This window comes from Charadrius vociferus, unplaced genomic scaffold (genome assembly GCF_000708025.1).
Source record: "Charadrius vociferus isolate BGI_N301 unplaced genomic scaffold, ASM70802v2 scaffold650, whole genome shotgun sequence".
In the NCBI taxonomy this organism is placed as follows: Eukaryota; Metazoa; Chordata; class Aves; order Charadriiformes; family Charadriidae; genus Charadrius; species Charadrius vociferus.
Window position 1 is genome coordinate 5,252,839 of NW_009646736.1, and position 10,664 is coordinate 5,263,502.

General features: G+C 38.2%; 1 protein-coding gene across 4 annotated transcripts in view; it reads right to left on the minus strand.

The window, feature by feature from the left end:
- The window catches only part of TRIP12 (thyroid hormone receptor interactor 12), a 52,776-nt gene extending 42,344 nt beyond the window's left edge, over nt 1-10,432 (minus strand). For 2 of the 4 annotated variants that reach the window (XM_009889971.1, XM_009889962.1), the window contains exons 1-2: nt 10,286-10,383; nt 3-382 (exon numbers count right to left, since the gene is read on the minus strand). In XM_009889971.1, coding sequence (XP_009888273.1) covers nt 3-382; nt 10,286-10,383 — 478 coding nt within the window. Of the gene's footprint in view, nt 1-2; nt 383-1,383; nt 1,510-10,285 lie in introns of all 4 variants that reach the window. The other 2 variants (XM_009889954.1, XM_009889980.1) reach the window with 2 other exon arrangements.
- Between the last annotated feature and the right edge of the window lie 232 nt (nt 10,433-10,664).

Sequence of the window (10,664 nt, forward strand, 5' to 3'; positions counted from 1 at the left end):
TGAACCACTCTTTATACAAGACAGACTCTCTGTCCTTTTCCTTTTCTGACTTCGGGAGCTACCAGCAGCTCCACCCTTTCTGGTGTGAGCCTTGCTTGTTGATGGCAATTGTGTAGACTTCGGCTGTTCTTGGTCTAAGTGTCTTCTCTTAGTTTTAGTATGTGGCTTATTAGTCTCCAAGGAAGTTTCAGTGTGTTGAAGTGCTTTGGGTTTTTTAGCAGAGCTAGGAGAATTGGTCCTCCTGTAATCTGGACTAGCACTGCGTTTAACTCCTCGAGAATTGTCTTTCTTAGGCACTTGCCCCGTTTTTTGCTTTTCTGAAGTATTGACTCTCTCCGGATCTTCTTCTTGTGGTATTAAAACAGCAGATGAACTACAGCCTCTGTAGAAGTAAGCAGGAACAGCGTTAGTATTGAACTCTAGAAACCTCACGGTCGCAACAGTTTTGCAAGATAAATGTCAGCATTCTCTAATAATAAAGGAAACTGCAGGTAGGAAACACTGTTGATTATTAAGGTTACATTGAAACAAGAAAAAAAAGCATGCTTGTATGAGAACAGTCGTATTGCAAATCTTTGCTAGCATGAAAACTAAAGTAAATTGCAAAATAAGAGCACAGCACGTGTTTTTTTTAAGGAGGAAGATATGGGGTAACCTCGATAAAAAAACTAATAATAATCAGATAGTAAAATTTAATACCAGTGTCAAACTGATGAAAGAGAAAAACATTTTAAGCCATGAAGCTATTATCTGAATGTTTGAGAATGTAAGTTCCACAAGAGAGTAAGGAGTGTTCAGTAATGCATAACTAGTCATAACTGGTTTGTAGTTCAAGGAAGGCTCTTAAGGAAAGGATAGTTTCTCATCAATCTTGAAATTGAGGCAATGAATGACAGACGAGAATGGCAAAATTCTCTTCTACATGATAGAAACCTGTTCCGGTGTGTATATAGCAGAAGCGTATGAAGAGTAGACAAAGCATGACTGAGGTGATTACCCTGAACACAGGCATACTTTAGATGATTACATTTCAATTAATATTGGACATGGCTCAGAACTCCTTGGGCAATCTTCTGCCAACATGAAGCGGAAAAAGGGGAGAAAGACCTTGCAAGTATTCCAGGACTAGTTATGCAGAAATCATTTCCTCCCCATCACTGATGGAATGCTCTTAGTTGGGGAATTAAAAAAAAAAACCACACACACACAAAACAAAAACACAAACAGAATGTGAAACACTGAAATATATCCACAGAAAGCAATACCTAGATTAGTTAAAATCTATTAGTCATACATTTTATAAGCAGCCTGTTAACTATATATATTACACAGCTGTGAAGCGCAGATAACACTGGTTAACATATGAATATGAAGCACAATTACCTTTTAGAAAAGTGTCCCTTGGACTGCTCAGAAGTAGTATTAGACTGCACTTTGGGTGTCTTTGAAATAGATTTTCTATTCTCAGGAGGGCTATGTGCCTTATGTTTTGCCTGCCCTAAGTGTGACCTGTCAGCAGAAAGTCAAAACAGAAAGCTATCAGAATTCCAAGATACAGATACAAACCTGTAGGTGGAATTATTATTTATTTTTGGACCATTTATAAGTATTAGTTTACAGCTTCAAACCTTTCCATATCAATTCCTAACATTAAAGCAGTATTTCAAGAGTATCACCTGGTACAGTTACAAATCAATACCAGCGTAACTGTTGTGTAAAGCACACAATTACTTAGGCATTTTAAATAAATAAAAAACATCTTCTCACACCTGAGCTGTGTAGATAAATTCAAATTTTCCTGGCATGCAAGATTACTGAATTATTCACGTAACCATTAAGCTAGCACAGTAAGGCACAAGACTAGAGCACCTGTCAAAGACCTCTTCTCAGACATAGATATATACTCATTAACCTCAAAATTCCATGCATTAAGACTTTATCCAGTTATGAGTGTTTACAAATTTGACTCTTTGCTCTTCAGTTTGAGGAAATCAAATGGTCGAAATGGGAATGCAACCAGTTCCACTTGGTCAGAAAGCTCAGCCCTGCCAGTTATTTTCTGGCTGCAGATCCATCAAGAGCTGTTTAGTAACAGCTGAAGTAAGAGGAAGGCAGAAACGCGTGCTACCCGTGAAGGCAGTCAGATAAGACAGGAAACCTGTGATGTCAGAGAAAGGCATGAGTTTCACATAGATAACCTAAAAGGTCCTCCAAGCAGCTTTCAGCTGCATGCAAAAAATGGTTTATTGTATGAGCTCTGACTGGAGGACAAAGATCATACTATACCATAGATAAAAGACTTAAACATGGAATTTGTGAAGATGTAACTTATTTTCAAAACCAATGAGAATTACCATCTCCAAGACTCAGAAGAGACAGCTCATAACAAATAATTGCTAAGGCAAGAGACATATCACTTGTACCTCCCTGGATAAAACATTTTTGACTTGGCTGTCACCAGGAAAACCCTACTGCTCATATACTACCTATACAGAAACTCCAAGCACCACTAACCTTTATGCAACCTCAAACTAGTCTAGTATTAATGCTGGAAAAAGCAAGGTTTCAAAGTTAAAAGAACTGCCAATTATATGCTTATATGCTATTAATCTAGGCTGTCTAGTTCTTTGAGTTGAGCTGCGCAACCATCTTTGAATCATATGGGGGAAGTGGAAAAATGTAGACTCAAGATTTCAGTGTCCCGCTCTAACCCATGACCCCAAACAGTAAGAAGTTTAGGCCAAAAAAATAGAACGCGTAGGAGAGCTCCACAAGCTTTCAAATAGCTTCTTCCAACCAAACGCCAGAAACCTAGTAGTGGAGGCAGAGCTAAGCCTGCTATTGACCAGAAAGTTTCGCTGTCCTCTGAAGGATTTCAACACAAACCTGAACATAAACCTTCGCAGGAAAATAGTACCCAGTCTAATCACCCAAGTGATAAACACATGATAATTTGCTTAGAGTCAAAATGGTAAAACTTCAGTAATATGACTGTTTTTCTTGATAACTTCCCTTCCTCTGTTTTCTTCCAAAGTATTCTTATTTAGTCAGTTACACAAACAGATGAAGCACCTAGACAGCACATATTCAAAACATTTTCTGTGGCTCATCTTTCTAAGAGCATAACCATCTGAGAAGATTAGATTAACAGCATGTTCTCCATACTCCACTAATTTGTTTTTATTTCTCATACTAGAGGAGAACATTTTTACTATCAAAGTACAGTTAAATAAAACAGATCTTCAGCTCACAACAGCAAACTCCAAGGTAAACTTTGGAATGTTTCACCTAATTCTGAGTGTTTGGCTTTTCCTTTTCCCAACAAAAGATTAAGACATGAAATTTAATTTTCCCCTTGAAATATTTTTATTATGGGAGTAAAAGTTATTACATAATTTACACTTGGCAGGAATCTCTTTTTTATGTAAGCTAACTGATCAGGGTTCATTTATTCTGAAGTATATCCTAAAAGGTTATTTTCCATTAAAGATTTTTGTTTTGCTTTAATTAGAATTGGATTCAACTTAAGAGCTTTAAGTATTCACAGAACACAAGTAATTGAAGATCTTTTCAACTAAAACAAGACTGAAGCAATATATCAAAACATCAAGTACTTAAATCATGCACTGAAGAGTTTCCACTTGTTCCAGATGTCCCCTATTCCACCTTTAAACCCTTCAAGTTCTTAAGTTTTACAAACATAATTTCATACTAATGTCCAATTTATGCAGACCAATAAAACTACAACCATATCCCACAGAACATAAATACTGTATCATGCAGGCTATTTGCATTTGCTTTATTTTCTTTATCCATCAAACTATCAGTAGAAGTAACACTTATAGCCAGAGCAGAAGGAATATACTAGAAACATAACAAATAGGAAGTCAAAACTGATGAGGTGGGTTTTTTTAAAGACCTACTGTTTTCTGACTTATCATTCTTTGAGCTTAATCATTCACTTTGCATGTGTTGCAAAGAGAAGGCACACAAGACAATAGCAACTACACGCAGTAGCATGTCAGTTTAAAGGAGCATGACATTAATTCCCTTTCTCTTAAGATCTACACAATGGCAAGCAGACTGACAGGTTGGAAAGAGGGCAGGATTAAGTTAGAAGAACTTTAACCACGCACCAACAAACAAGTATCACTGTCCCAATTTATACTAAGGTTGTGACAGCTTGCTTAAGGTCTCGTTAAAAGTTAACTTAGACACAAAGGTAGTTGGAATAGTCTGATGAGCTAGAAACAAAGAGTAACGCTTGGAAAACTAAGTGCTGTGAAAGGTACACAGGCAGCTGGAAGACCGATTCTTGTTAAAGGTTGTAAGCTACCTACCTGTACTTCTGCTTATAATTCAAGGCTTCTAACTCATAACTTACCCAGTTACAAGTTCTTGATTCTTTTGCATTAACGTATCATTCATTCAGAAACTTCATTTAAACAAATATTCTAGCAACAAGTACTTTGAGAGGCTAAGTCCCTCAATAATGATGAAAAACTATAAGGTAAGTATTGATGAGCCTGTGTTTGTCCATTTCCATTCACAGGGGCAGGTCCAGGAAAACAGAGCCCTTGCTGCACCTTCAAGTGTTGTTTTGGTTTGTGGGATTTTTTTTGTTGTTGAGTTTTTTCCCTGCCCTTTCTCTTCCCCCCCTCACAACTTAAAAGACAGTTTCATAACCCACACCAAGGCTTCACTCAACTGAGCAAAGCTGTCTGCTGATACACATTTTAATTCACAGGCAGACACTCAGCTTAGAGTAACACAGGTTCAGAAGTTGACAAGTGACCCACCACTTATTTTGCAGTGTTTATATAAACAATCTCAGGGAAACTGCCAGCCCTTAGCCTTCCTTAGCAAAACCATAGTAAAGACCCAACTAGAACCTGTCCTCAAAGAGTTACTCAGTGCATATGAAAAAAGCCGTATCTTTTGAAGTTAGTTAATAAACAAAGTATTTCATCTAAGTCATATTTCTCAGCAGCTGAGTGAGGTATTAAATCCTTCCAAATATGAACTATACAAAACTAAACACCCTTTTACTTATGTCAAAAGTTAGATTGAAATAAAGCAATACCACAGACGAAATAAACTGCGTAAAAAAACATACTTTCTCTCCTCAGAAATACTCCATCTGTCTTCGCCACCAACTCAAACATTAAATATAGATTTTACACAAGTCTCAGGTAAGATGTTAACAGTTAACATATTATCAAGATTGATCAGAACAAAAGTAGTATAACTGACAAAAGCATTCTTGCTTTAATATTTGAAAGAGGTCAGCCTAAAGTGTTTTCCAGATACTGCTTATACCAACATCCTCTATGCACCTAAAAAGAATCTTATTTCTCTTTTAGTCTTCAAACCCAAGTACACAAGAACGTGTATACACTGTAGTCCAAAAACTTAACATCTGTATAATGTATCATACTTTCACACACAACTGCAACAGCGTAGCAGTCATTTATGTCAAATTGATATCCTACTTAAATATTGCTGTTCCTAAAGATGTCAGGAGAGTGACAAGATGCAGATTAAAAGATAAGCACTGCTATCATTTCATGCCACTTAAAAAAAAAAAATTTGCAGCACTAGTGAATAGTTCTAGTATATAGGACCACTTCCATTACTACATACCAACATATTGAAACATTGCTCACAAATGAAAAGAACAGTCAACTGCACCAGTTTCAGAAAAGATCTTATTGTGTGCCTCAGAACATCACTTCCAAATTGTCCCCATTCAAAGTAAATACTATGGCATCACTGGGAATTTAAGCCACAAGGGCACAATTTTTCAGCACGCATGGTGACAAGGTAGATACAGAGTTAATAAAGTGACAGTAAGTACCTTCTAAGCCCCCTCTCCCACCCCCGAAGAGCGCTCTCATTAATGCCTCCACTTCCCACTCCTCTTTCATTTACTGCTGCAAAGGGAAGATTTAGTATCATTTCATTGCTTCCTTACAAACCTGCGAAGAGTCATCCTTCAATGGGAAGTGCTGGAAGAGATATCTCAGACAAGGGTTCATGCAGCACAATTAGGAAGGTGCGATCATAACAGTAAGTCTAAGTTAGAAGGATAACACTGAATACTTTTCAATCTGGTAGTAAAGCCACTAAGAACTATAATATCTACAAGAGCAGGAAGTCATCCAAAGTACAAAGTTATTTCAATATCTCTACTGACAATAGAAACTGGAAAAATCACGATAGTCCAACTTGACCAAGGCTGGTTTGGTCATGTGCATACACGGGGCAGGGACACAGTTGCCCAGTTTATAAATCACTTTTCAAACACACCCCCCTCGCTTCTTTTAGAGAAAAAGCACACATCATAGATGCTAAGTCTACTTCCAATTTGTGCTGCAAAAATTTTTCTACACTGTCTGTGAGCGTAGCATCATTGTTTGGTAGTCTTTTTTCTTTTTTAAAACCAAATGCAACTGTAAGATTCAAACACTCAAAGTTCGTTTCAAGTTACTGTGCTGAGTGTGAAACTGCTAGTAAAACTCCAGGAGAAAACACATCACAGGCTTCCCACACACATTTTGATTGCAGGTACTGATGCTATTAGGGTACCATCAAATAAGCCCCGTCTAGAGGAAAATGGGTTGCACTGTTGCTTCCCGGTTAAGCCAAACCTGTCAGCATTACGTCACAATAGCATCTTTTACATACTAGACCAGAGAGGAGTTTGGAATTTCCAAAGTCTTAATGCAAGTGAACAGTCGCCACTCAGCAAGTTAAACTGATAAAGTTTTAACAAAAGACCTTTAAGCTGCAAAAGAGACAAAGACTAGAGAAAGACATGCACTAGCGTTTCAGCTTGGAAGTGATACCATTCTCCAGCCTCTCTCCTTTTTAACACCTTCCTCAACTGAAGTCTATAGTAATGTTCACTCCAGTCAGAGCACTAGAGACAGAGGCCAAGTTAAGGCTACTACAAAGCCATTTGGCTACACTACCAATGGCTATACAACCGCTTGCTTACATTAGATTAGTGGACTACACATAAAAGTCTGAAATTACAGTACAAGTGATAAACTGCACAAACTGTCCAAGTTTCTGTGACTTAACTTGTATTTTGAAAATGCGTGTACCTTAGCCACAAGAAAGATTTAAGAAAAAAGCCACTGCATTTTCAGCATTTAGAAAGCTATTTATACAGAGCAGAAACATAATCAAGTACACAAGTTCAGACAGTATTAAAACTTGTCCTTGCTCGAAGGGTTATGATTGCATATCTATGACCAAAGTGAAGTAACCTTCTCTAACACTTTAGAAGGTGTGGCCCTTAAGTTTGCTTATAAACTTTGTGGCTAATTTTAGGCAAGAAGCACCAACCCCTACAGACTCACATTACTGCTTAATTCCCTCTACAATACTCGGTTTTTTTGTTTTGTGTGGGCTTGGAGACTGTGGTGTGTGTTTGTATAATACATTGTGTTTGTTTGGGTTTGTTTTTTTTCAAGAAACACATGGATCTAATAAAGTGGCTGAATAAAAACTCATACTATCTGTACAACTACCTCAACAAGTAGTGCAGATTAACAGAAGTGTGTAAAGCAAGATACTTGCCATTGAGGACCAGTGTCCACCATCACCACATTTCAGTGATTCCTACTTCAAAGCAGACCAGATTACAACCACAAGTCAACTGCTCTCCTAGAGCACAACTTCCAGTTTAGTTTCACCCAAAAAGATTCCAATTCAAGTGCTCCAAGACCATTCCATGATATTAGCCAAAACACAGCAGGTGAGGATGACAGATTTGCTTCAAAAGAACATTCCCAACTCCAACTCAAACACCAACAGAGATGCATCCTAAGTTTACAGTTATTTGCACAATATGAACATATCATTGAAACTGATCTTTCAAGAGTTTGTTCATTCTATTTAAATAATTTTACAGCTGAAATTGAAAACTTGCACTTTACAGATGACAAATGTGAGAAAGACTGGAGATAAATTAGTGTCTCAAGTGTCCCAAAAAAACTAGTGTAAGAAAAGGTGTGTTTGGTTGGGGGGGTGGGGGGTTGCTTTTGGGGTTTTTTTTCTTTAAATACAGCAGCCAAAGCAGTGCGTATCACCAGAGTACAGCAAGGCACAATGAAGAAGGTACATCAAGCTGTGAACTCTAGACCCTCCTATGTACTGTTCAGTAGCAGAGCTAGCACATATTATCCCACTGCCTCCTAGACGCATAGAAGGATGAGTCCTAAGTTTGTGTCTTAAGACAGGCAACCAGAAAAAAAAGAGGCTGTTATCTGAGAGCCTGTCTCTTTGCATTTCAACTACAAATTTTTCAAGGACATGATAGATCTGTTTTACATTGTTCCTTGTACAATAGCCCTTTCTGCCCAGCAGCTTACTTAAGAGGACACACAGAAAACAGTAAGAGAAACTGAATTCACTATAAAGTTTATATTAACCAGTAAGCTTAATCGAGGCCTTTTTATATGTTTTGCCAGCCAAAAATGCTTGTTCAGAGATGGGAAGGTCCTGTTCTAGAGAGCCCACATTTTCAGAGAGTATTGTAAGATTTCATCCTCTTTACTTAAGCAAAGAGCTTTGGTTCCAACAAAGGTGTAATGAAGTTCGGGAGTGCAATATGCTCTTGCTCATGGAAGTCTGACTGACACAGACTTGGTGAGGGGTAGAAGAGGTCCAGTCATTTAAGACAACTGGTATCTTGAATCACTGTGCAATAGCATAAGTAACAGATCACAACACACCTGTGACCTTCTTACAAGAAAATAGTGCTACCCCTGAAATTCTTTAATTTGTCTGACTTGCTGTAGAGCTTCTCCCTGGCATTCTCCTGTAAAATCTGAATAAACACTAGATATCTGAAGAAGAATCCCCCAAGGCACACCCAAATAACTTGCCTCTAGTTCTTTATTCTAGGGAGAGGGCTATTCACTCAAGGCCAAATTCGGTGTAAAAGGAGAGAGTTGGTAAGGCAATATCTAACGTAAATATCTATCCAAATGTAGAGATAACACAGAATGGACAGAATGGAATGAAGGGTTCACCATGCCTCATTTAAAGAGGGAGCGTTGTCCAAAACCAATTCTAGCTTTCAAAATAATCAGCTACATCAGGCAGCAACTTTCCCTTTCTTATGCTACAGAAGCCCAAGACAGAAGCCTTGTGTTTATCATCTGCTTTCCATTTGTACAGTAGAGACTAGTTTAGAAAAAGTGGAGCTGCATTTTGCAGATTGAATTATTCCCCCCGAAGTTCCTTAGACAAGGCTAGCCTCCTTCATCCATTCAACAGTGACCTTATTCTCAGTTAGACTTTATACTAGTAAGAAATACACGTCATCTTCATTATGTTATATCCCAATTCCTTCAAAGTAAAAAACTTCTTTCTTTGTGCCACTGACCTGCAATATTTTAATTCTCTTATACCAAAAAGCCCAAGCCCAAGATACCCATATTCAAACTGTACCAATAACACCTCTGAGGAATTAGAATACAGACAGTATGCCTACCGTGATAGTGTAACCTTTCTTCATTAGGTTAATGTTTTAACAAAATTTAAGACAGACTTATCCATACAGGCTTCACTCACTCAGATGAAGACTCCTAATTCCTTAAAGAACATGGCAATAATTATACAGTCACCATCCAAAGAAAAGTTTCAAGGATCTTCTTTGTTCTGCATTGTAGAGGCAACCACTTACAGAACAAACACAACCTGGCTCACTTGCTCACTAGTACAAGTATATTAAAAGATAGCAAATCTTTTGTTCTTGAGTTATTCAAAAGCTGCACATGATTAACATGCATTGCAAGGGAACAAAGAGTTGCCAGTTATTCAGTCTTCTCCTAACAGGGACATAGATTTTCCCAGATTTCACACAACAGTGCCTCCCTATCCATCTGTCACCCAATATTTTTGTTATCAGGGAAAGAAGAGGGGGAAAGAATTTGTTGCTACCTGTGACTGTCCCTGCCTATGCAGGGGGGTTGGAACTCAATGATCTTCAAGGTCCTTTCCAACCTAAACCATCCTATGATTTGTGGAATATAGCTCAGTTAAACTTTCCCCCCATAGATCTGCTACCGCTATTCTAGCTGAACACGCGTGGTACAAGTTACCCATGTTTTCATCCCATGCAATAACGGTATAGGCAGCACTTCAGGGGCAAAAAGATTTTACACAGGTCTCACTGCGTGGACTGCACAGCAGAAAACCTCATTCTTGAATTAAATCACATCAATTTTGCTCTTGTACATTAAAACACACTCACAGATAACAGTCATACCTTCCTCCTACTGCGTCGTCTTGTGGCTGGGCCCCAGCAGTGTTCCTCTGTGAACGTCGCAGTGACCCCCCTGGATTGTTATTAGGCCGGTTGGACATTGGCACCTCTCTCCTGAAGGGACATACCCTTTCTAGACACTATCATTCACTGAAAGACAAGAGAGAGATAGTCATAAGACATGTGGCATGAAGACTCATAGCCATGCCTCAAGAAGCACACATAAAATGCTATTGTTTAAGCAAAAACTTTAGACAAAAACCTTTAAACAATTTTTAGTTAAAAAGGTATACAGACCAAGGTTCTTCTCAAGAGCATTAAGATCCTTAATACAGAGCAACCAGTTTTCAGTATATACAGCATACAGATGACCTATTAGACT